General features: G+C 41.6%; 1 protein-coding gene across 1 annotated transcript in view; it reads right to left on the bottom strand.

Moving 5' to 3' along the window:
- Positions 1 to 11091: 11091 nt before the first annotated feature.
- ufl1 (UFM1-specific ligase 1) overlaps positions 11092 to 26756 on the bottom strand; it is a 104324-nt gene continuing 88659 nt past the window's right edge. Inside the window, exons 17-19 of the mRNA XM_073057501.1 lie at positions 19672 to 19757; positions 15694 to 15874; positions 11092 to 11682 (exon numbers count right to left, since the gene is read on the bottom strand). Coding sequence (XP_072913602.1) covers positions 11461 to 11682; positions 15694 to 15874; positions 19672 to 19757 — 489 coding nt within the window. The 3' untranslated portion in view covers positions 11092 to 11460. The remainder of the gene's footprint in view (positions 11683 to 15693; positions 15875 to 19671; positions 19758 to 26756) is intronic.

The following is a 26756-nucleotide window of genomic DNA, read 5'->3' as shown; positions in this document are numbered from 1 at the left end:
CCCTGTTACCTTTACCTTTTATTCTGACAGTTACATAAAAGCTTTGTACTCTCAAAATTTCACTTCTGAAGGCCTCCCACTTACCAAGTACAGCTTTGCCAGAAAACAGCCTGTCCCAATCCACATGCCATATCTTTTCTGAAACTATTGGCCTTTCTCCAATTTATGATCTCAACCTACGGACCAGACCTAGCTTTTTGAATATTTACTTGGAAACTAATGGCATTATGATCACTAAATGCAACGTGTTGCCCTACACAAGCTTCTGTCACTTGCCCTGACTCACTGCTAATAACAGATCCTGCACTGCATGCTCTCTCATAGGAACTTCTACATACGGATTAAGAAATCTTTCTTGAACACATCTGACAAACTCTGTCCCAGCTAGTTCTTTTACAGTATGAAAGTTTCAGTCAATATGTGAAATGCTAATATCACCTTCAATAAAAAAAGACATGATTCTTGCAACAGTTTGTCATTTGTTCCTCTAAATCCCTAGGACTTTTGGGTGGTCTCATATAGCCCCATTAATGTGGTCATACCTTTCTTATTTCTCAATTTCGCCCATAACACCTCACTAGAAGAGTGCTTCAGTCTGCCCTGACTGAGCACTGCTGTGACATTTTCCCTGACTAGTAATGCCACCTGTCCCCCTTTAATCCCTCCCACTCTGTCACATCTAAAAAAAATGGAACCCCAGAATATTGAGCTGCCAGTCCTGCCCCTCCTGTAAGCAAGTCTCACTAATGGCTACAATATCATAATTCCTGGAGTTGATCCATGCCCCGAGTTCATCTGCCTTTCCTACGATACTTCTTTTAAATTCATTTACCAGATGTAGACACCGCCAACTAAACCATCCCTAGTTGCCCTTCAGAAGGTGGTGATGAGCTGCCTTCCTGAGCTACTGCAGTCCCTGAGGTGTAGGTACACCCACGGTGCTGTTAGGGAGGGAATTCCATGATCTTGACCCAGCAGCAATGAAGGACCGGTGATATGTTTCCAAGTCAGGATGGTGAGTGACTTGGAGGGGATTTCCAAGTGGTGGTGTTCCCAGGTATCTGCTGTTCTCGTCCTTCTAGATGGTGGTGGTCGTGGGTCTGGAAGGGGCTGCCTTGGGAACTTTGGTGTGTTGTTGCAGTGCATCTTGTAGATAGCACACACTAGTTGCACCATGCTCAACCATTTGATTCCTGATTTTGCCGGAGGCCTAGCAACATGTCTCCACAACTTTGCCACTAACTGTTCTGGCACTTTGGTTCCCATTCCCCTGTAAACTGAATACAGAGTTTTGTTGAAACATTTAAAAATAACACTGGCTAGGTTGTGCTTGAAGAACTGCGTGCAGATCTCATTACCACAATATACGAAAGAAGTATGTGAAGAGCAAGAGGATAAGACATGGAAGAATAGGACCTATCAAGTGTGACAGTGGGAAAGTGTGTATGGAACCGGAGGAAATAGGAGAGGTACTTAATGAATACTTTACTTCTGTATTCACTATGGAAAAGGATCGTGGTGATTGTAGTGATGACTTGCAGCAAACTGAAAAGCTTGAGCATGTAGATATTAAAAAAGAGGATGTGCTGGAGCTTTTGGAAAGCATCAACTTGGATAAGTCGCCAGGACCGGATGAAATGTACCCCAGGCTACTGTGGGAGGCGAGGGAGGAGATTGCTGAGCCTCTGGTGATGATCTTTGCATCATCAATGGGGACGGGAGACGTTCCAAAGGATAGGAAGGTTGCGGATGTTGTTCCTTTATTCAAGAAAGGGAGTAGAGATAGCTCAGGAGATTATAGACCAGTGAGTCTTACCTCAGTGGTTGGTAAGTTGATGAAGAAGATCCTGAGAGGCAGGATTAATGAACATTTGGAGAGGTATAATATGATTAGGAGTAGTCAGCATGGCTTTGTAAAGGGCAGGTCGTGTCTTACAAGCCTAATTGAATTTTTTGAGGATGTGACTAAACACAGTGATGAAGGCAGAGCAGTAGATGTAGCAAGGCATTTGATAAGGTTTACTGAGAAAGCATGCAAGGCTTATTGAGAAAGTAAGGAGGCATGGGATTCAAGGGGACATTGCTTTGTGGATCCAGAACTGGCTTGCCCACAGAAGGCAAAGTGTGGTTATAGACGGGTCATATTCTGCATGGAGGTTGGTGACCAATGTTGTGCCTCAGGGATCTGTTCTGGGACCCTTACTCTTCGTGATTTTTATAAATGACCTGGATGAGGAAGTGGAGGGATGGGTTAGTAAATTTGCTGATGACACAAAGGTTGAAGGTGTTGTGGATTGTGTGGAGGGCTGTCAGAGATTACAGCAGGACATTGATAGGATGCAAAACTGGGCTGAGAAGTGGCAGATGGAGTTCAACCCAGATAAGTGTAAAGTGGTTCATTTTGGTAGGTCAAATATGATGGCAGAATATAGTATTAATGCTAAAACTCTTGGCAGTGTGCAGGATCAGAAGGATCTTGGGGTCTGAGTCCATAGGACACTCAAAGCAGCTGCGCAGGTTGACTCTGTGGTTAAGAAGGTGTATGGTGTATTGGCCTTCATCAATCGTGGAATTGAATTTAGGAGCCGAGAGGTAATGTTGCAGCTTTATAGGACCCTGGTCAGACTCCACCTGGTGCTCATTTCTGGTCACCTCACTACAGGAAGGATGTGGAAGCCATAGAAAGGGTGCAGAGGAGATTTACAAGGATGATGCCTGGATTGGGAAGCATGCCTTATGAGAGTAGGTTGAGTGAACTCAACCTTTTCTCCTTGGAGTGAAGGAGGATGAGAGGTGACCTGATAGAGGTGTACAAGATGATGAGAGGCATTGATCATGTGGATAGTTGGAGGCTTTTTCCCAGGGCTGAAATGGTTGCCACAAGAGGACACAGGTTTAAGGTGCTGGGGAGTAGGTACAGAAGAGATATCAGGGGTAAGTTTTTTACTCAGAGAGTGGTGAATGCGTGGAATGGGCTGCCGGCAACGGTGCTGGAGGCGGATATGATAGGGTCTTTTAAGAGGCTTTTAGATAGGTACATGGAGCTTAGTAAAATAGAGGGCTATAGGTAAGCCTAGTAATTTCTAAGGTAGGGACATGTTCGGCACAACTTTGTGGGCCAAAGAGCCTGTATTGTGCTGTAGGTTTTCTATGTTTCTATGTTTCTAAGTGCCTGTGCTGGAGAGACTGCAGATATTCAGTAAGATGTTGTCTTTTTTGGAGAACTTTTGTAATGGGAATAGATTGGCAAGCCTGGAGTGAACGAGACTAAGAGGTGACCTGATTGAAGTATAGAGAATTATAAGAGGTATAGATAAAAACCTTTTTACCATATTAAGAGTATCTAAAATAAGACAGATATTTAAAATGAAAGGAAGGATATTTAATGTGTATCTTAAGGGAAAGTTTTATTTATAAAGTGAGTGTTAAATATCAGGAAGTGTCTGCCAGAGGAGGTGGTGAGGTCATATGCCATCAATACTTTTAAGAACCATAGAGACAGTCACTGCAATAGGCAAGTCATAGAAGTATGTGGACCTAATGCAGCAAATGGGATTACTGCAGATGGGAAAAAGGTTGCCATGGAGATTAAAGGTCCACTTAAGTGTTGTACAATTCTATCAATTGCTTTTTTGTAGAACATGTCCCTCTTTATTTATGTTGTAACTTTGTCTGAAGAGTAAGCGATATTATTTTTTATTTAGCAATACAGCGCGGAATAGGCCCTTCGATCTGTGCAACCCCAACAACTCTGATTTCACTCTAACTTCATCGCGGGATAACTTACAATGACCTAGCTGGTACTTCTGTCGACTGTGGGAGGAAACTTGAACACACGGAGGATGTCCACACAGTCACGGGGAGGACAGATAAACTCTTTACAGAGGATGCTGGAATTCAACTCTGAACTCTGATGTCCCATCACACTAACTGCTGCGCTACCATCGTGCCCCAAAGCTATTTATGTAAGATTGTTTAACTGATTTGTTCCATAATCCTTGAACATGACCACAATTGGAATAACAATGACACTGAAGTTTAACGTTTCTCATCTTTTTTGTTACTGTTTAAATGAGGATAACAATGCAAGCTGTACTGAAGTGAATGAGCAACACACACAATATGCTGGAGGAATTCAGCAGGTCAGGCAACATCAATGGAAATGAATAAACAATTGGTGTTTTGGGCTGAAACCCTTCATCAGGACTGGAAAGGGAGGGAGAAGAAGCCAGAATTCAGCATTTTGTGTGTGTTGCTCAAGATTTCCAGTTTCTGAATGAATCTCTTTGGTCTTTGAGTATATTGAAGTGGCCTGGCAGACATACACATAGAACACACATTGTGAGTTTTGTGGTCAACAAAAAAGCACTTTTTAAAGATGCTTATTATCAAATCAGAAGCAAATATTCTCTGAATGCTGAAGAGTAAACACTGAAAATCACAGGAAAACAATTTCCAACAGATTACTGAACCAAAAAGTCACAGGAATAAATTCACAATAATTTGATTTATTGCTGTAGGCAGGAATTTGAGCTCTGCCTTTGAACTTTCTTTTAAACATAACATTATTATGTGCATTAGTTGGTTACACATCATTGCAGGGATTTCAGTACAGCTGAATTTTGGAGGCAAAGTATTAGATGTTTCTAATGTACAATGGTACCAACATATAAACACAAACTAAGCTTTTGTTAGAAGTTTCCTAGCACTTAGCAATATTCACAAACATAATCTATCAGCTGACCCCCTTTGTAAAGTTGATGCTGTGTTAGCATGGAGGACAACGTTTACAACCTTGATGTTCAGTTTACTTTAACCTTTTCATCGGATCTATCTTTGCATCACTGTCTAATATGGAGGGGCAACTGCACAGGATCGGAAAAAGCTTCAGAAAGTTGTAAACTCAGCCAGCTCCGTCGTGGGCACCAGCATCCCCAGCATCGAGGATATCTCCAAAGGTCATATTCTTCATTAAGGACCCCAATACCTTGGACATCCCTTCTTCTCATTGCTCAAGAAAGGAGGTACAGGAGCTTGAAGACACTCACTCAATGGTTTCGAGTACCTTCTTCTGCTCTGCCATCAGGTTTCTGAATAGACAACCAACACTACCTTGCTATTTTGATTTCCTCTCTTTCTGCACTACTTATTTAATGTTTTTATATAGTGTAATTTATAGTTTTTATTACTATGTACTGCATTGTACTGCTGCTGCATAACAATGTATTTCAGGACATATGCCAGTGATATTAAACCTGATTCTAATTATTTACAAGGACTAGAAATGTAAAACAATACAGTGTTACACAGACTGGCACCAAACAGCAAGTCAACTTTAAACACAAGAGATTCTGCAGATGCTGGAAATCCAGAGCAACTACACAAGATGCTGGAGGAACTCAGCAGGTTAGGCAGCATCGATGGAAATAAATAAATTGTTGACACCTTGGGCTGAGCCCTTTCACCAGGACTGTTCTATTCCTTTTATATTCAACTATTCTTTCATAGATTTATCTCCCTACCCCTACAACTATCTCTTTTCCACAAATCCTTTACCCTCAGTCCAACAAATTGTCCCAAAACAAGCACAGGTAATTGGTAACAGACAGACAGGCAGGTAATCTGTCCTTTTTCAATTCATCACAGACTGAGGTTTGACAAATAAAAAATGGGAAATAGAAAAGGCGTGTCAAAGGGAAATGTTCAAGTATGTAAAAAATAAAAGAGAGATGAGAGTGGATATTGGACTGCTAGAAAATGAGGCAGGAGGAATAATAATGGGAGACAAGGAGATGGTTAATGAACTAAATGAGTATTTTGCATCAGTCTTCACCAGCAGAGTGCCAGGTGTTGAAGGGTGTGAAGGAAGAGAAGTGGGTGAAGTTACTGTGACAAGGGAGAAGGTGCTCAAAAAGCTGAAAGGCCTAAGGGTACATAAGTCATCCAGACCAGATGATCTGCACCCTAGGGTTCTGAAAGAGGTAGGGGTAGAGATTGTGGAGGCATTAGTAAAGTTCTTTCAAATATCATTGGACTCTGGCATGATGCCAAAGGACTGGAAAACTGTAAAAGTCATTCGGCTCTTTAAGAAAGGAGAGGCAGCAGAAAGGAAATTATAGACCAGTTAGCCTGACCTCAATGGTTGGGAAGACATTGGAGTCAATTGTCAAAGATGAGGTTACGGAGTACTTGGTGACACAGGACAAGATAGGACAAAGTCAGCATGGTTTCCTTAATGGAAAATCTTGCCTGACGAACCTGTTGGAATGCTTTGAGGAGATTAGCCAGAAGGTCCCGATGGAGTATCTGGTAAGGCTCTGAAAACTTGTGCAGTCTGAAGTATTCAAGAACATTTTCAATTTCTCACTGCGATGGGCAGAAGTTTCCAGTTGCTTCAAAAAGGCAAAAATTATACCAATGCCTAAGAAGAATAATATGACCTCTCTTAATGACTATCGCCTGGTAGCACTCACATCTTACAGTGATGAAATGCTTTGAGAGGTTGGTCATGACTAGACTGAACTCCTGCCTCAGCAAGGACCTGGATCCACTACAATTTGCCTATCGCCACAATAGGACAACAGCAGATGCAATCTCAATAGCTCTCTGCGCGACTTTAGACAACCTGGACAATACAAACACCTATGTCAGGATGCTGTTCATTGACTATAGCTCAACATTTAATACCATCATTCCCACAATCCTGATTGAGAAGTTGCAGAACCTGTGCCTCTGTACCTCCCTCTGCAATTGGATCCTCGACTTCCTAACTGGAAGACCACAGTCTGTGCAGATTGGTGATAACATATCCTCCTCACTGACAATCAACACTGATGCACCTTAGGGTGTGTGCTTAGCCCACTGCTCTACTCTGTGTGGCTAGACATAGCTCAAATACCACCTATAAATTTACTGATGATACAACCATTGTTAAAATCTCAGATGGAGATGACAGGGTGTATAGGAGTGAGATATGCCAACTAGTGGAGTGGTGATGCAGCAATAACCTTGCACTCAATGTCGGTAAGACAAAAGAGCTGATTGTGGACTAACCTGGTCCCAACATATCGATGCAGTTATAAAGAAGGCAAGAGAGTGAATATACTTCTTTAGGAGTTTGAAGAGAATTGGCACATCAACAAATACAGTCAAAAACTTCTATAGATGTACCATGGAGAGCATCCTGACAGGCTGCATCACTGTCTGGTATGGGGGCCTACTGCACAGGACTGAAAGAAGCTGCAGAGGGTTGCAAATTTAGTTGGCACCATCTTGGGTGCTAGCCTACAAAGTACCCAGGACATCTTCAGAGAGTTGTGTTTCAGAAAGGCTGCGCCCATTATTAAGGACCCACAGCACCCAGGGCATGCCCTTTTCTCACTGTTACCATCAATTAGGAGGTACAGAAGCCTGAAGGCACACACTCAGTGATTTAGGAACAGCCTCTTCCCCTCTGCCATCCAATTCCTAAATGGACATTCAACTCATGAACACTACCTCACTGTTTTAATGCATTCGTTCTATTGCATGATTCGTTCTTCTGCAGCGGATAGTGAGGTCAGCTGAGAAGATTATTAGGGTCTCTCTTCCCGCCATTACAGACATTTACACTACGCGCTGCATCTGCAAAGCAAACAGCATTATGAAGGACCCCACGCATCCCTCCTACAAACTCTTCTCCCTCATGCCATCTGGGAAAAGGCACCGAAGCATTCAGGCTCTCACGACCAGACTATGTAACAGTTTCTTCCCCCAAGCCATCGGACTCCTCAATATCCAGAGTCTGGACTGACAACTTACTGCTCTCTACAGTGTCTATTGTTTTGTTTATTATTTGTTGTAATGCCTGCACTGTTTTGTGCACTTTATGCAGTCCTGGGTAGGTCTGTAGTCTAGCGTAGTTTTTGCGTTGTTTTACATAGTTCAGTGTAGTTTTTGTATTGTTTCATGTAGCACCATGGTCCTCAAAAACATTGTCTCGTTTTTACTGTGTACTGTACCAGCAGTTATGGTCAAAATAACAATAAAAAGTGACTTGACTTGACTTAATCTATTCAATATACAGACACTGTAATTAATTTATATATTTATTATTATTATTTTATCTTTCACTCTTCTTCTATATTATGTATTGCATTGAACTGCTACTGCCAAGTTAATAAATTTCATGACAAATGTCAGTGATAATAAACCTGATTCTGATTTTGATTAAAAGTAGGATAGATAAAGGCTATTGTATATTTGGACTTTCAGAATGCCTTTGTCAAGGTGCCACACATGAGGCTGCTTACCAAGTTAAGAGCCAATGGTATTACAGGAAGGTTTCTGGTATGGTTACAGCATTGGCTGATTGGTAGGATCAACGAGTGGGAATAAAAGGATCCTTTTCTGGTTGGCTGTCAGTGAATAGTGCTGTTCCGCCAGGGTTGGTGTTGGGATAGCTTCTTTTTATGCTGTAAGTCAATGATTTAGATGATGGAATAGATGGATTTGTTGCCAAGTTTGCAGATGATACAAGATTGGGGGAGGGCAGGTAGCTTTGAGGGAACAGGTAGGCTGCAGAAGGACTTAGACAGATTAGGAGAATGGGCAAGAAAGTGGCAAATGAAATACAAACATACAATGTTGGAAAATGCATGGTCATGCACTTTGGGAGAAGAGTAAATGTGCGGACAATTTTCTAAATGGGGGAGAAAATCCAAAAATCTGATATGCAAAGGGACTTGGGAGTCCTTGTACAGAACACCCTAAGAATTAACTTGCAGGCTGAGTCAGTAGTGAGGAAGGCAAATGTCATGTTAGCATTCATTTCAAGAGGTCTAGAATACAAGAGCAAGGATGTGATGCTGAGGTTTTAAAAGGCACTGGTGAGGCCTCACCATGAGTATTGTGAACAGTTTTGGGCCCCTCATCTTAGAAAAGATGTGCTGGCATTGGAGAGGGTCCAGAGGAGATTCACAAGGATGATCCCAGGAATGAAAAGGTTATCATATGAGGAACATTTGATGGTTCTCGGTCTGTACTCGCTGGAATTTCGAAGGATGAGGGGGGATCTCATTGAAACCTTTTGAATATTGAAAGGCCTTAATAGAGTAGATGTGGAAAGGATGTTTCCCATGGTGGGAGAGTCTAGGACAAGAGGGCACAGCCTCAAGATAGAGGGGTGTCCATTTTAAACAGAGATGTGGAGATATTTCTTTAGCCAGAGGGTAGTGAATTTGTGGAAATTTTTGCCACACACAGCTGTGGGTGCCAGGACATTGGATATATTTCAGGCAGAGATTGATAAGCACTTGATTGGGCACGGTATCAAAGGTTATGGGGAGAAAGCCGGAGAGTGGGGCTGGGGAGGGGGAAGAAAAGGATCAGCCATGACTGAATGGCTGAACAAATTTGATGGGTCAAATGGCCTAATTCTGCTCCTATGTCATTATGACAAAGACACTGGAGAATTGTGTGAATTTCTTCATGACGATGCTGCCATCAGGTAGGAGGTACAGGAGCCATAGGACTGACATCATCAGATTCAGAAACAGTTCTTACCCATCAACCATCAGACTCCTGAACCAGAGAGGAAAACTTTATTCTCTTCAACACTGAACTGATTCCACCTGTGAACGCACTTTCAAGCACTCACACTTCTCAGGTAAGGACATGTTCGGCACAGCTTTGTGGGCTGAAGGGCCTGTATTGTGCTGTAGGTTTCCTATGTTTCTATGACTCTACAACTCAGGTTTTCAGTTTTATTTACTTGTCTATTATTAATTTTTCTTTTTGTATTTGCATGATTTGTCATCTTTGCATGTAGTTTTTATTCTGTTTATTGAGTGCCCATAAATAAATGAATGTGTATTTTCTGTACTTCAGTAATTACTTTGAACTTAACTGTAGAGTTCAAACAATTAAAGAAACAGAATTGATGAGTATCACTTATTTTCTTTAATGAAAATATATTTTTGTTATTGTAATATGTTTTTAAACTTCCTTTAATAGAACAGCATTCATCATTTCAGAATTCTTTGGTCTGTTTTTCAGGAGACTTGTGCTGTAAGACTATAAAACAATTAGAACATTTGGCCAGAATCTGCGCTGCCATTCCATAAGATCTAATTTCCAATGGATTTTCACTCTACTGTCACTGAAGTTTCTCTGACTTTCAACACTATATCTTCGACAAACGGAGTTAATTCTTGCAGCACCTTTTGAACGGTCTCTACATTGTATTCTGCATCTTTCTCAATGTTGCTGCTTTCTCCAGAGTCCTCTTGTCTTCTGCATTGAGCTATGTTCATTCCAGAGTACTAGTCAAAAATACAGGAAAATATGAGAAGAAAATCGTGTGTGACTCTGAAACAAAATGCTGGAAGTAGAATTCAGAGAATCCATATTAATGTTTAAAATCAATGAGTTTTTAATCAAGTATTTTTATTCCAGATTATCAAGCTTTGATTTTTGTTTGCTATTTAAGACATTGTGGTGCAAGGTGACACCAATATATATTTTTTTAAATATCTTTGCTTTTTCCTAAATAAGAACAGAAAAGTACTGGAAGTCCTCAACAGCTGAGGCAGTTGGCATTGCAGAGAAGCACCTCATGTTTTATACTGACCTCTCATCAGAACTGGGTAGTTCTTCAGTACTTCAATATTTCTTCCAACTATGACATTTTTCTGTTCCAGAGTTCCAGTATTCACAACCCTCTTGTTTTTGTAAATCTCTTTTCCTGTCTACAATGGCTTCTAACAATTTATTTCAGCTTTACACCATTTGGACAACACTTGCTAGTACTGTGTCTTACCAGGCTACCAGTAGAATGATATGTTGAAAAATTCAGGAGTATCAGAGACACAAGAGTTTCTGCAGATGCTGGACATCCAGAGCAACGCACACAAAACACTGGAGGAACTCAGCAGGTCAGGCAACATCTATGGAAATGAATGAACATTCAGCATTTCGGGCTGAGACTTGATGAAAGGTCTCAGCCCGAAATATCGACTGTTTACTCCTTTGCAACAAAGCTTCTTTTTGTGAGACTAAAACAGCAGCCCATTTCTGTGAAGATTCTGGTAGAATGGCACAGTGAGATTTGGCAGCATTATCAATCTGCAGATTTATTTCTCTATTTTGTAAATCAAGAATATTCAAATAAATATGGTAGAATGAACAGATTAACAAGAGTTCATCTGAGCAGAATGGTAAAATCTTTTCTCTGTATCTGAATTGTATTAGACAATTAAGAAAAATATCACACTGTTACATCCAGCTATTAAATGTTCATGTTACAATCCAAAATACATAGGACTTGTAGGTACAACATTTTATTAAAAGGATTGTTATGAATTTAATCAAGATGATCTATGGCAGTTTATTCTGTTTAATATTAAATGACATTTTTAAAATTTTATAACTCTCTAATGTACATACTGATTGGTAAATTCAGTCATTCCACAAGATCTCATTTCACTCTTCTGTCACCGAAGTTTTTCTGGCTTTCAGCACGAGATCTTTGACAAATGGAGTTAATTCTTGCAGCTCCTTTCGAACTGCCTCTACATCACTTTCTGCATCTTTCTCAAGGTTGCTGCGTTCTCCAGAGTCCTCGTCCTCTTTGCTTTTTCGGTGTTGACCTACGAGTTGTTTCACCACTAGACCTTGATACTTCACTAGGAGTTTGTATTGATCCTGAGGGAGAAAAAAATAACAAAAGATCTCACTTACTTCAGTCAGGCTTTGATTCTGTTCCAGCCAATTTTCTGACTTAAGGTGTGGTTGGTGTTGTCAAATATATTAATAATCTCTCATGTAGGAATTGTAACAATTCTTATTCCCTTTTAAACAGCCAAATGTTTAATTTCCAACACAGACAGGAGAGAGACAGGGAATCAGAGAGGGAGGAGGGCAAGGAGACAGAGACTGAAAGAGAGGGGGGAGAGAGAGGGGGAGAGAGGGAGGGGAGAGAGAGGGGGAGAGAGAGGGGTGAGGGGAGAGAGAGGGGGAGAGAGAGAGAGAGAGAAAGAAAGACACACACACACACACACAGATATAAGTTTAAGGAGGGAATTTCTGACACTGTAGCTTGGGGTGCTTGAGGGATGGTTGTCAATGTGGGCTACATGAGTGACTGGGAAACACAGGCTTTAAGAAGTTTCTGCTTAAGTGCCAGCGGTCAGCCACTCTAGGTAGGTGCTAAATTTACACAGATCTGCTGTAACCCAAAGGAAGGTACACCCATCCCTGTCCTTCGTCACTGGAGCCCACCAAGTCTGTACACGTGCCTCCTGATCACACTGGGATACCCAGCAACAAGATGGAGAACCCACCTCTCCAATCTTACACCAGCTACAATTTGTGTTTGAAAATGTCCCTAAAATTTACAGAACTATTTAATGAGCTATTATTGTATAAATAACAAAACTATAAGACATAAGACTAGAATTAGGCCATTCAGCCCATTGAGTCTGCTCCACCATTCAATCATGGCTTTGGCTCCTCTCAAAACTAGCAGCTAGACAGCGCACTGCATCAGGTTCCATCTATTCAGGCTGCTTAAAGTAAATTTTGTGATCTTAAAAACAAAACATCTATATTTCTGAAACATATTAAGTATCTCTTTTAAGCTGGAGTCAGTTACTTGGCCCTTCGAGCCTGCTCCACCTTCTAATATTGATTATGGCTGTCTGGCCAGGGTGTAACATTCTCTGAGCCATTTCTCCAAGGCCCTCAACCCTCTGATCTTTCATACTAGTGAGCGAGCCGCTACCGCTCTCGGGGGTAGAGTATTCCCGAGATTTACACATTTTTCTGTTAAGAAGTTCCTACATACCCTTGTGTTAAATTACATTTTCATTACATCAGAGATACATCAGGTAGATTACTTTAGGGGTATTTACGAGACTGTTAGATAGGTACTCGCTGCATCATTGTCTGGTATGGGAGAGGGACACTGCACAGGATCTACATAAGCTGCTACAGTCAGCTCCATCGTGGGCACCGGCCTCCCCACCATCCAGGACATCTCCAAGAAGCAATGCCTCAAACAGACAGTATCCATAATTAAGAACTGGTTTTTTGAATTGACTATTATTTCACACCCTTCATACACATGAGAAGTAAAAGTCTTTATGTTACATCTGTTCAAATGTGCAATGTACAATTATGGTAATTTTTAATAAATATTATGTACAACAGGATAGTCAATATAACAGACATACAGTTGGGTCAGCATGAGTTAATCAGTCTGATGGCCTGGTGGAAGAAGCTGTCCGGGAGCCTGTTGGTCCTGGCTTTTATGCTGCGGTACCGTTTCCTGGATGGTAGCAGCTGGAACAGTTTGTGATTAGGGTGACTCGGGTCCCAATGATCCTTCGGGCCCTTTTTACACCCTCAGACCATTAAGCTTCCTGAGCACCTTCTCAGTTGTAATTTTCACCGCACAAACTTCATTTCCTTGTACTGAAAATTGCAAATGTTACTCCACTACTTAAGAAGGGTGGGAGCAGCAGAAAGGAAACTGTTAGCCTGACATCAGTGGTTGGGAATTTGTTGGAATCAATTGTTAGGGATGAAATTATGGAGTATCCCAAGGCACATGACAAAATAGGCCAAAGCCAGCATGGTTTCCAGAAAGGAAAATCCTGCCTGACTAATCTATTGCAATTCTGTGAGGAAGCTACAAGCAGGATAGACAAAGGAGATGCAGTGGACATGGCGTACTTGGTTTTTCAGAAGGCCTGGGAATTAAGGGATCCTATTCTGGCCGGCTGCCGGTTACCAGTGGAGTTCCACAGGGGTCAGTGCTGGGACCACTACTTTTTACGTTGTATGTCAATGATTTGGACTACGATATTAATGGATTTGTGGCTAAATTGGCCAATGATACAAAGATAGGTGGAGGAGCGGGTAGTGTTGAGGAAACAGAGAGCTTGCAGAGAGACAGATAGTTTAGGAGAATGGGCAAAGAAGTGACAAATGAAATACAATGTGGGAAAGTGTATGGTCATGCACTTTAGTGGAAGAAATAAATGAGCAGACTATTATTTAGATGGGGAGAGAATTCAAAATGCAGGGATGCAAAGGGACTTGGGAGTCCTTGTGCAAGATACCCTGAAGGTTAACCTCCAGGTTGAGTCGGTTGTGAAGGAGAATGCAATGTTGGCATTCATTTCTAGAGGTATAGAATATAAGAGCAGTGTTGAGGCCACACTTGGGAGTATTGTGTGCAGTTTTGGACTCCTTATTTTAGAAAGGATATACTGATATTGGAGAGGGTTCAGAAGAGATTCATGAGAATGATTCCAGGAATGAAAGGGTTATCGTATGAGGAACATCTGGCAGCTCTTGGGCTGTATTCCCTGGAGTTCAGGAGAATGAGGGGGGATCTCATAGAAACATTCCAAATGTTAAAAGGCCTGAACAGATTAGATACGGGAAAGTTAGTTCCCATGGTAGGCGATACAAGGACAAGGGGGCACGACTTCAGGATTAAAGGACATCCTTTTAGAACTGAGATGCGGAGAAATTACTTTGATCAGAGGGTGGTAAATCTGTGGAATTTGTTGCCACAAGCAGCTGTGGAGGCCAAGTCATTGGGTGTACTTAAGGCAGAGGTAGATAGGTTCTTGATTACCCAGGGTATCAAAGGGTATGGGGAGACGGCAGGCGAGTGGGAACAAATGGAAGAATTGGATCAGCCCATGATTGAATGGCGCAGCAGACTCGATGAATCAGCTCCTATAATTTTATGGTCTTATTATTTCCCTTGCGATGTGGCATTATTTAATCCCTTGCCGGCGTTAATCAGTTTTAATGGAAAGTTTGCCTTATTTTCCACTAAAATTGCAGTAAGATGTAAGTGAATGAGGCCCTTCAGCCCATCAAGTCTGCTCCCCCATTCCATCATGGGTGATTCCAAATCCCACTCAACTCCATATACCTGCCTTCTCAGCATATCCTTTGATGCCCCAACCAACCAGGAAACTATCAACTTCTGCTTTAAATATACCCACGGACTTGATGTCCACCGCAGTCTGTGGCAGAGCATTCCACAGATTCACTACCCTCTGGTTAAAAAAATTCCTTCTTACCTGTATACTTGCAGTGGCCACTTGATTAAACACACCTGTACACTTGCTCATTAATGTAAATATACAATCAGCCAATCATGTGGCAGCAACTCAATGCATAAAAGCATGCAGACATGGTCAAGAGGTTCAGTTGTTGTTCAGAGCAAACATCAGAATGAGGAAGAAATGTGATCTAAGTGACTTTGACTGTGGAATGATTGCTGATGCCAGACGGAGTTCTCAGAAACTGCTAAGCTCCTGGGATCTTCATACACAACCGTCTCTAGGGTTTACAGAGAAAGCCACCCAGTAAGAGGCAGGTCTGAGGGAAAACACCTTGTTAGCGGAGAGGTCAGAGAAGAACTGACAGGAACTAGATAACCATGCGTTACAACAGTGATGTGCACAAGAGCATCTCTGAATCCTTGAAGTAGTTGGGCTACAGAAACAGACCATGAACATACACTCTGTGGCCACTTTATTAGGTACAGGAAATACTTACTAAAGTGGCCACTGTGTGCTTTACGTATTTTGGCATAAACTTACTTTGAAAGCACAGGAGGTGCCTAATAGAGTGTAAATTTCAAAGGGAAACCTGCAATTTCAAAACGTTGAGTGGTTGTGAAGTTACCTCAGAAATCTTGCTGCTGAGGAAGCTGATGAGCTGTGGTACACATCTGCCAGGTGCATGAAGCATCTGGTGCGTTGAGAGCTGGAACAACAGAACGGAGGTCAGGTGCAGAACCAGCGCTGGGTCCTCGGTGCCTTTGACTTGTTCAAGCAATGCCTGCCGGTGCTGAAACAGGACCTGCCTAGACAAGAGGACATTGTGGATGAAAGTCAACTCACGCTTCAGAGTGATGTCAGCAGAGTTAACAGCTGCAGAGCACAGTACACAAGAGATTCTGCAGATCTTGAGCCACACCCACACAAAATGCTGGAGGAACTCAGCACGTCTCTTAGATAGGCACATGGATGAGAGAAAATTAGAGAGCTTTGTTGGAGGGAAGCATTAGATTGATATTAGAGAAGGACACAAGGGCCTGTGCTGTGCAATGTTGTTCTGTGTTCTAAGTAGATCACTTGACACCTCAAGCCTCCCAGTGTATTAAAACATGGAACATTAGAGACCAGTCCTGGCCCTTTGGTCCACAATGATCTTGTAGTATACTCCAAGATCAACCTAACCCTTCCATACTACATAGCCCTCCATTTTTCTATCATCTGTGATAATATCATTTGTGTCTAAGAGTTTCTTAAATGTCCCTAACGCATCTCCCTCATCATATTGAATATGGTGGTGGGTGATCTGTCCCAGGCTTCACCTGTTCTTCTGTGCAATGTCAACGTTGATTCCTTGCATCAACTTCTAAAAATTATTTTTATTTGTGTTGCCCACTCTTACTTTCCTATCACATTCTTTCTTCTTCAGCCCTTTACCTTTTCCACCTATTGCTTCTTATTTCATCCCAACTCCCCCAAGCTTCCTTCTTATCTGGTCTCACTTATTTATCATCTGCCATCTTGAACAAGAGAAAATCTGCAGATGCTGGAAATCCCAGCTACACACACAAAAAGCTGGAGGAACTCAGCAGGCCAGCCAACATCTATGGAAAAGAATACAGTTGACTGTAGTTTTTTTCCATAAATGCTGCCTGGCCTGCTGAGTTCCTCCAGCATTGTGTGTGTGTTATCTGCCATCTTGTACTCTTCCTCCTCTACCACCTTCTTATTCTGCCTTCTGCCCCCTTCATTTTCAGTCTTGAAGAAGGGTCTTGGTCAGAAACGTTGTTTATACCCTGTCATAGATGCTGAGTTCCTCCAAAATTGTGTGGTGCTCAAGAACTACCTACATTTTTTATTTGATAAACTGCCAAGAGAATACTAAGAGTGTAAGTATTTTGAGTAACTGAGGAAATGTAAATTAAATAGAACAAATAATACAATGGGTGGCAGGGTGGAGATACGTCTTTAAAAAAGGTGCAAGGCATTCCTTTCCTCCACTAATCACTAGCCTGCAGGTCACCCTTGGGCAAGGTGTAGCACCTGCTTAGCTACCCCCCACCCACGGTTAATGGTTATGTGAAGCCATGGAAGAAAGTGGTGGATGGCTGTATGAGCAACTGGTGCATATCACAAATCCTGGTTATGTGGCCACTGATTCAGAGAGACCATCTCTGAAGAGTATTGATAATGGCTGGAGTCACTCATTTTGTAAAGACACTGCCCAGAAGAAGGGAATGGCAAACTACTTCTCTGGAAAAATTTGGCAAGGACTATCATTGTCATGGATAGAGAAATGAAGAACAGCAGCCTGAAGGGGGATAAAAGACAGATGAAAGAAGGTGATTGCCCAAGTCATATGACACAACACATAATGATGATGTGGAATATAAGGTGAGACGGGGTGTATCCTGAGTGGGCAGCAAACATCTTTTCCCCAGGATAGCAATAGCGAAGGTGATTGAAGGAAAGCAGAGTCATAGAAAAGTACAGCATTGAAACAGGCCCTTTGGCCCATCTAGTCCATGCTAAGCCATTTACAAATATGCCATAATTGTCATGTCAGTGGTAGTAATTTTTTTACAGATCGATGTGTGCATGGAACAAACTACAAGGGTGGTGGTAGAGGTAGAAACATTAGGGACCTTTCAGAGGTTCTTACATAGGCACATAGATGAAAGAAAAATGTAGGGCTATACAGGAGGGAGTGGGTAGAAAGGTTAAAAGGCTGGCATAATATTGTGGGCCAAAGGACCTGTACTGTGCTGCACTGTTCTATATTCTATGTTACAGCCACAAAGCAAGAAACTTGAAAGAACCCAATTTAAAGAAAAGAAAGAATAAAAATAAAAAGACCAACACTCAATGTGCAAGAGAAAGAAAAAACATTGCAAATTATGTTGTTCGCTTCAATTATTTGTACAATTTGTTTTTTTTTCTCTTATGCATCCAGTTTTGGTCTTCTATTTTTCATTTTATTCTTTTTTCCCCCATTAAATTTGGTTCTTTCGGGTTTCTTGCTTTGTGGCTACCTGTGAGCAAGCAAATTAAGGTTGTATGATTTATACATTCGTTGATAATAAATGTACTTGAAAATAAATTACCTTCCTGAAATAAATGTTCAAACGCAAGTGTGCTTCAAGGACGTTTTTAAAAAGTTGGCTAGAAAATGGATTTTAGACAGTTTACCTGGATGCTGTGTGTTGTGCTAGTGCTGCATTGGAAATGATAAAGAAGAAACAGCCTTAGAATAAGACATTCTTACCATAGCTTCCACCTGAGATTATTAAAATATGATTTATACCTTTAATTGATGTCAGTTGCTTACATCATCCATACACTGACCCATGCAAGCTGGTCCGCACATTTCTTGCGATCTCACCATGCAATGCACGGAGATGACTGACAACTGGTACGTGAGATAATGGAAAAGTGGGGATGGGAGTGGGCTACTGTGCACTATTATAATTGTTGGTAGTTGTGGCCTTTGGACCCAATTTCTCTTGTTAATTTTAAAGGGAGTACCACACAGACGATGTCCTCATACGACAGAAACATCAAAGACGAATGAAAGCTTTCTTGGATGTGCCTGGTCCAATTTCCTGATGGATGGAACTTCACTGTAATTGGAAACAAACCCTTCAACACTGGAAAATAGTGTATTTTAGACACTATTTCATTTGCTCATTATGTGGTGTGTCATATGACTTGGACGATCATGGTCTTTCCTGAAAATGACTGTTCTTGGTAAATTTTTCTACATTGCCTTCTTCTGGGCAGTGTCTTTACAAGTTGGGTGACCCCAGCATTATCAATACTCTTCAGAGATATTCTGCCTGGCGTCAGTGGTTGCATAACCAGGGCTTCTGATATGCACCAGCTGCTCATGCGACCATCCACCACCTGTTCCCATGGCTTCACGTGACTCTGATCTGGGGCTAAGCAGGTGCAACACTTTGCCCAGAGGTGACCTGCAGGCTAGTGGAGGGAAGAAGCGCCTCACACCTCTTTTGGTAGAGACGTATCTCCATCCTGTCACCCAAACAATATTTACAAATTGAAGAAAGTTCCAAACAGGTCCAATTTCTAGGTAACATGTTGCTACTTACTGTTTTCTTTAAAAGGGTCTACACTTAGCTTTACCCTAGAAAATTCACTCTACCTTTGGGACCATCACACAGAATCAGAAATATCTGCAGAGAATTGTTATCTAAGCCAACTCCATCATGGACAACAATGAGGATATCTTCCAAAGGTGATACCTCAAGTAAACGGCAGCCATCACAAAGAACACCCATCACCCAGCACGTGCCCTCTTCACATTACTACCAACAGAGGAGACACAGTGTTTCAGGAACAGCTACTTCCTTTCTGCCATCAGATTTATGAATGGTCAATGAACCCATGAACACTACCTCACGAATTTTAACTCACTTTTTGCACTAATTTAAAAATATATACTTCTTACCATAATTTATATATCATTTATTTTATGTATTGCACTGTATTGCTGCCAAAAAACAATATTTTTTACAACAAATGTCAGTGATACTACATGATTCTGAAATTATATTTCCCAGTTTGAAACTTTTTCTTTGAACTTTACCTTTCTTTCTTTTTGTCGACCTTTCTCAGCATAATTCCACAAACATCTGTCGCGCCATCCAAAACAGATAGAAATTCCTCAATGCTCTGAAAGGAAATGGAAGAAATCAGTCAACCAAATGCCCTGAATAACTCAATCAGAAAATTTTCTCTAAAGAGGTTGGTTCTATTTTAATGCTTCACTAAATCTTTTGATGAGTACTCATTGCTTTTGGGCTCTGTTGCTTCACCACTTTCAAGTGTAGGCTAAATAGAAATGTTGAGCTGGAATTAACTGCTTTCTCTAATCTCAAATTTATACATGTAGAAGCTTAAAATTAACCGAATTTAGTTTTCTTTACCTGCTATCAAATAGCATAAAATTACTATAAATTACAATAATATAATCTTCTTGTAATTTATAGTAATTTTTTATATCTTGGACTGTACCACTGCCACAAAACAAATTTCATACATAATGTATGTCAATGGGAATAAATGTGATTGTGATTCTGATCGAAAAGGTAGAGCAGCTACACCAAAACCACCTGAATCAAAAACAGTTACTTCCCCAAACCATCGGGCTGATCAACTCCTCCAACCATTAACTGACCCACCACCCATCACCAAGCATCACTTTATGTACATACAATTTGTATATGTGTATAACAGTTAATTGTATATTGTGTTTTATAGAATTGCCTTTATATTTTTTGCAATTTTTACTGTGTTCTTTGTGCTTATCGTGTTTTTTTATGCTGCATCAGATCCAGAGTAACAATCATTCCATTCTTCTTTAATCCCATTAACTGAGGAATGACAATAACCAATCTTGAATCTTGTAAATAGATCGTTGTCACATCTTGTTTAATCTCTATAGTCTAATTAATTCTTCAGTCATGAAAATCTCATAGAATAGATACATTATATTAACACTACTTCCTGAATAAAAGACACTGAGAAACTGAACAGATATTTAGTTCAGTCTATATCCATCAATTCACTGAAATAACTGAACTTTATGAAGTGAAAAGTACTCTGAGAATTTAATAAAAGAAAGAAAATTGGATTTATTGAATATCATCATCATTGTCATTAGGTGCTATGAGCTTTGACTGCCATGGCTCACACACTCTTGTTTCGGGTCAAGTGGATCAATTCATTGGTATTCATTTCCAGTTCTCTGGCTGCTGTCTCCATCATCATTTGTCTTTGCCTTCCTCTTGCTTTCTTCCCTTCAGTCTTTCCCATAATTGCTGTGTATTCTAACTCCTCTTTCCTAATCACATGTCCAATGAAGTCACGTTGCCTTTTCATGATCTCATATATTTCTCTTTTTGTGCTTGCTCTGTTCATAACATCCTCGTTCGGTATTCGTTTCGTCCATGATATTCTTTGCATCCTCCTCAAAAACCACATCTCTGCTGCTTCAATTCATTTCCTCATGTTACTAGATATTGTCCAACATTCTGAACCATCTAACATAACTGGATAAACGTAACATTTCAGTACTCTGAGGTGGGTGTCATGCCTAGTTTACTGGTGGTCATTTAAAGGTGTCTTTTGCCATCCCCATTCTTCTTTTGATGTCCATGTTAGTCCATGAGCCAGTAGGGTTGGTGGGTACCATCTGAGGGGAATAATGCTCATAGTGATTTTAAGCAAGGTACACATCTCTAGAGTTAGAAAATATGTGATAGCATTACACCAATGGTAGCTTTTTCATAGGCAAAACACCATGGGATCAAGGTTCTTATAGCATGGAGGTGCAACTCCTAGACCCCTCACGAGAGGCGCGCAGAAGCCCAAGTACTATGTTCTCTACCACGTCAATGTATGATATCCAGAATGTGGATAGCTCTCCATTGTTGTGACAGAGGTGTTCCAGAAAGTCTGTCCACAGGGTTATCAGCTCAGCTAAGAGTGGACTTTGCAGTAGATTGTTCAACTTCTGTTGGTTCAAGTCACTGGCCACATCATTCACTTGGTCTAAGGATGATTTGATCATCCCACTCCGCTCTGGAACGTTGTCCTCAACTCACAGTGTGAACTCTGCCCATGTGAGTCTCATCAGTGCTTTATAGATGTACTTATGGACCCTGACAGCACGATTGTACTGTTTACCATCAAGGACTCCATTGATGGACCCCTCTATGACAATTCCAGTCTCTATGCATACGTCCTTTAGACCAGCATCCCGAAATTGCTTTCCGAGGATGGCTAAGGCATTACATAGACAATAGACAATAGGTGCAGGAGTAGGCCATTTGGCCCTTCTAGCCAGCACCGCCATTCACTGTGATCATGGCTGATCATACACAATCAGTACCCCGTTCCTGCCCTCTCTCCATATCCCTTGACCCCGCTATCTATAAGAGCTCTGTCTAACTCTCTCTTGAATGCATCCAGAGACTTGGCCTCCACTGCCTTCTGGGGCAGAGCATTCCACATATCCACCACTCTATGGGTGAAAAAGTTTTTCCGCATCTCTGTTCTAAATGGCCTACCCCTTTTTCTTAAACTGTGGCCTCTAGTTCTGGACTCACCCATCAGCGGGAACATGCTTCCTGCCTCCAGCGTGTCCAATCCCTTAATAATCTTATATGTTTCAATCAGATCCCCTCTCATCCTTCTAAATTCCAGTGTATACAAGCCCAGTCGCTCCAATCTTTCAACATATGACAGTCCCGCCATTCCGGGAATTAACCTTGTGGACCTACGCTGCACTCCCTCAATAGCAAGAATGTCCTTCCTCAAATTTGGAGACCAAAACTGCACACAATACTCCAGGTTGGGTCTCACCAGGGCCCTGTACAGCTGCAGAAGGACCTCTTTACTCCTATACTCAATTCCTCTTGTTATAAAAGCCAGCATGCCATTAGCTTTCTTCACTGCCTGCTGTACCTGCATGCTTGCTTTCATTGACTGATGTACAAGAACACCTAGATCTCGTTGTACTTCCCCTTTTCCTAACTTGACTCCATTTAGATAGTAATCTGCCTTCCTGTTCTTTCCACCACCAAAGTGGATAACCTCACATTTACCCACATTAAACTGCACCTGCCATACATTTGCCCACTCACCCAACCTGTCCAAGTCACCCTGCATTCTCATAACATCGCTTTCTGAGGATGACTAAGGCATTACATATGGTATGAAATGTCCCCATCCTGAGAAGAATGTTGGAGAAGCGCTCTTTGTGCTTCCAGGTAATTTCAGTGGCTTTTACAGAGTGCTTGATCCATGACTACCACAATTGTTTCTACATGAAGTTCCTTCCTGATTAGCTCTGATTGGTTCAGGATTTCGAATACTGTGGTCATCTCTGTGGCTGGTGAATTGATGGTTGGCAGATACACAACAATATCTTGTGAGATTGGTTCTTGGTCCCTGGTGCTGACATTAAAACCAGTACAGCTTGGGATTGTCTGATTCTCTGGATGTTTACCTTGCAAGTATCCATGCCAGGTTCTTCTTGCAGGCAAGAAGAGCAGCTTCCTTGGTTTCCTGGACACAGTGTTCCCTGGTTGGGAGGGGCTGTGGGCCCACATGAGCACCTGCTACATATACTTCCAGTTCTTGGTCCTCAATGGTGACTGATCTCTGCTTCAGTTTCTCAATGTGTGGAAGCTCAGCTCTTGACAGATGTGGTCCATAGACATTGTCCTGTATCACTATGCCATTGACTCTATGTGATGTACACTTTCCAGTGTGAGTTTCCTCAAGTCTATCGATATTGTCCCATGCAAGATTGGTGAAGACATGAGGCTTGATGGGGACTGGAAGTACAACTCTCTGGTTGGAGGCTGTTGCTAGCTTTTGGAGACACAGAGCAGTGTCGTTCTCTTCAAGTTGGGAGTGAGACACCCCATGCCCAAGCCTGTTCAGTGTTTGGATGAGCTCAGTGTCACCTGTTACTGCGTAAGGAAGTAGAAGGTGCTGTGGTGGTTTATGTTGACCACATGTCACAGCATAGATCATGTCCTGACTAACTGACTGAACCAGAGCAGTGACACTGTGTTTGAGTCTTGGTGTCAGGATTTCCAGTGAGCAGTCCAACAAGAAGCCGCTCTAGTTGATCCAGTATGGAGTATGAGCACTATCTTTCACATCAGATGGATGGAATGGCCAGGGAGTCACAGTCATCTCCTGTCTAATGATTGATCTGTGATAAAGTCTGATCTATGATCTTGTCGAAACTGGTTGCTTTGGCCCTCCAAACTTTGAGTTCTCTCTATAGAGTTTGATTTTCCAAGACAACGTCCCTCAACGATACACTTTCAGGGACCATTAACACACAGAAAGCTACCACCGCTGCAATGCTATCACATATTTTCTAGCACTAGGGGTGTATACCTTGCCAAAAGTCACTACAGGAATTATTCCCCCCAGATGGTAGCAGCAGCCCAAATTTGGGGTCCTGGCTCACGGACTATGTCTCACCTGCCATCTGATGTCACCCAGCTTCCTAAGTAGCAAAAGTTCTGTACTTGTTTTATGTCTTCCCCGTTTATTCTCAGCCTGCAGAAAGGATTCTCCCTCTTTTTGGATATCACCATACATTGTTTTTTTTCAATTGATAGACAGACCCGTTTTTGCACTTTCTTCAACAACTATATATTGGGTATGCCCACATGAAAATAAATCTCAGGGTTGTACAGTACTGTGCAAAGGTCTTAGGCACATGGCACTTGCAAGTAAAAGTCTGTGATCCCCTTGCAATTACCTGTTTTTTTGCACTAATTACTCATAAAATGTGGCCTGATCTTCATGTAAGTCACAATAATGGACAAACACAATCTGCCTAAACTGCTAACACACAGACAACTGTATTTTTCATGCTTTTATTGAACACATTGTTTAATCATTCACAATCCAGGCTGGAAAAAATATGTGAACCCTTGTATTTAATAACTGGTAGAACCTCTTCAGTAGCAACAACCTCCACCAATGTTTCCTGTAGCTGCTGATCACTCTTGCACAATGGCAAGGAGGAATTTTAGACCATTCCTCCATAAAAAACTGTTTCAGCTTATCAATATTTCTGAGATACCTTGCATGAACAGCCCTCTTCAGGTTATGCCACTGCAGCTCAATTGGGTTAAGGTCTGGACTCTGACTTGGCCATTCCAAAACACACATTATTTTAAACCATTCTGTTGCTGATTTAACCTTGTGTTCCTGATCATTGTATTGTTAGATCATCCAACTTCTATTAAGCATCAGGTGACAAACCGCCACCCTGATATTCTCCTGTAAAATGTCTTGATACAATTTTGAATTCATTGTTCCCTCAAGCTGTCCAGCCCAAGTCAGCAAAGCAGCCCCAAACCATGATCTCCTTCCACTATGCTTTACAGTTAGGATGAGGTTTTGGTGTTGGAGTGCCGTGCCCTTTCTTCCTCCAAACACAATGGCGTGCATTTCTGCCAAGAAGTTCCATTTTTGTCTCATCTGCCCACAGAACACTACCACAGAAATATTGCGGAACATCCAGATGGTCTTTTGTGAATTTGAGACGTGCCGCAATGTGTTTTTTGGAGAGCAGTGGTTTCCTCCGCGGTGTCCTTCCATGAACACCATTCGTGTTCAGTGTTTTTGTTATAGTGGACACAAGAACAGAGAATTTAGCAAGTTCTAGAGATTTCTACAGGTCTTTTCTTGTCACCCTTGGTTCTTTTTCATCTCCTTCAGCATTGCACTTTGTACTCTTGGTGGTGACCTTTGTAGGATGCCAACTCCCAGGGAGAGTAGCAACAGTATTGAATTTCCTCCATTTGCAGACAATTTCTCTCACTGTGGACTGATGAACAATCAGGTGTTTGGAAATGCTTCTGTTGCCTTTTACCCCTTCATGCATCTCTACAATTCTTCATGAAAGTTGTTTTGATCACGGTATGCCGCACAGAAACAGATCATTGTTGAGAAGAGCAGGCTGTCAGTAACCTGACTGTGTGTGTCTTTTTAATAGGAAAGGGCACCTCTACAACCCACACCTCCAATCTTTATTTGAATTGACTTTATTTCTTACATCATTTATGTACATGAGGAGTAAAAATATTTACGTTACGTCTCCGTCTAAATCTGCAATGTGTAATTTCGTAATTTATAATATATAGAACAATGTAGCATAGAAATACACTCAAATCAGCGTGAATTAATCAGTCTGATGGCCTGGTGGAAGAAGCTGTCCTGTTGGTCCCGGCTTTTATGCTTCCGGTACTATTTCCCGAATGGTAGCAGCTGGAATAGATTGAGGTTGGGGTGACTCAGGTCCCCAGTGATCTTTTGGGCCCTTTTTTCACACCTGTCTTCGTAAATGTCCTGAATCATGGGAAGTTCACATCTACAGATATGCTGGGCTGTCTGCAGAATCCTGTGATTGAGGGAGGTACAATTCCCATACCAGGCAGTGATGCAGCTAGTCAGGATGCTCTCAATTGTGCTCCTGTAGAAAGTTCTTAGGATCTGGGGGCCCATACCAAACTTCCTCAACCGTCTGAGGTGAAAGAGGCGCCGTTGTGCCTTTTTCACCACACAGCTGGTGTGTACAGACCACTTGAAGTGCTCGGTGATGTGGATGCTGAGGAACTTAAAGCCGTTTACCCTCTCAACCCCAGATCCATTGGCATCAATAGGGGTTAGCCCATCTCCATTCCTCCTGTAATCCACAACCAGCTCCTTTGTTTTTGTAACAGAGAGAACACCAGACTCCAAATAGCTTTTGTAGAAAGCATTACTCCAGAGGTTCACATACTTTTTTGAATTTAAGCTATGATTGTTTAAATGGTGTACCCAGTATTGACGAGAAGTACAGTTGTTCGTGTTATTAGTTTAGGCAGATTGTGTTTGTCTATCATTGCGACTTAGATTTTATGAGTAATAATTGCAAAGGGTTCACAAACTTTTTCTTGCAACTATATATAGTAATTCTATGTATTGCACTGTACTGCTGTCACAAAAAAATTGTGGCATATGTGAGTAATGATAAACCTGATTCTGATATGGGTCTCTATTGAAAACTGAGTGTGGGAAGGGGGCAGAAATCATAGTTGGGAAAAGGGGAAGGGAGAAGGGCGGAAGCAGGAAGCAAAAGATAGACATTCT

The sequence above is a fragment of the Hemitrygon akajei genome, chromosome 9 (assembly GCF_048418815.1).
Source record: "Hemitrygon akajei chromosome 9, sHemAka1.3, whole genome shotgun sequence".
In the NCBI taxonomy this organism is placed as follows: domain Eukaryota; kingdom Metazoa; phylum Chordata; class Chondrichthyes; order Myliobatiformes; family Dasyatidae; genus Hemitrygon; species Hemitrygon akajei.
Note: the sequence above shows the minus strand (reverse complement) of the source record. Positions and strands in the feature narration are given on the sequence as shown.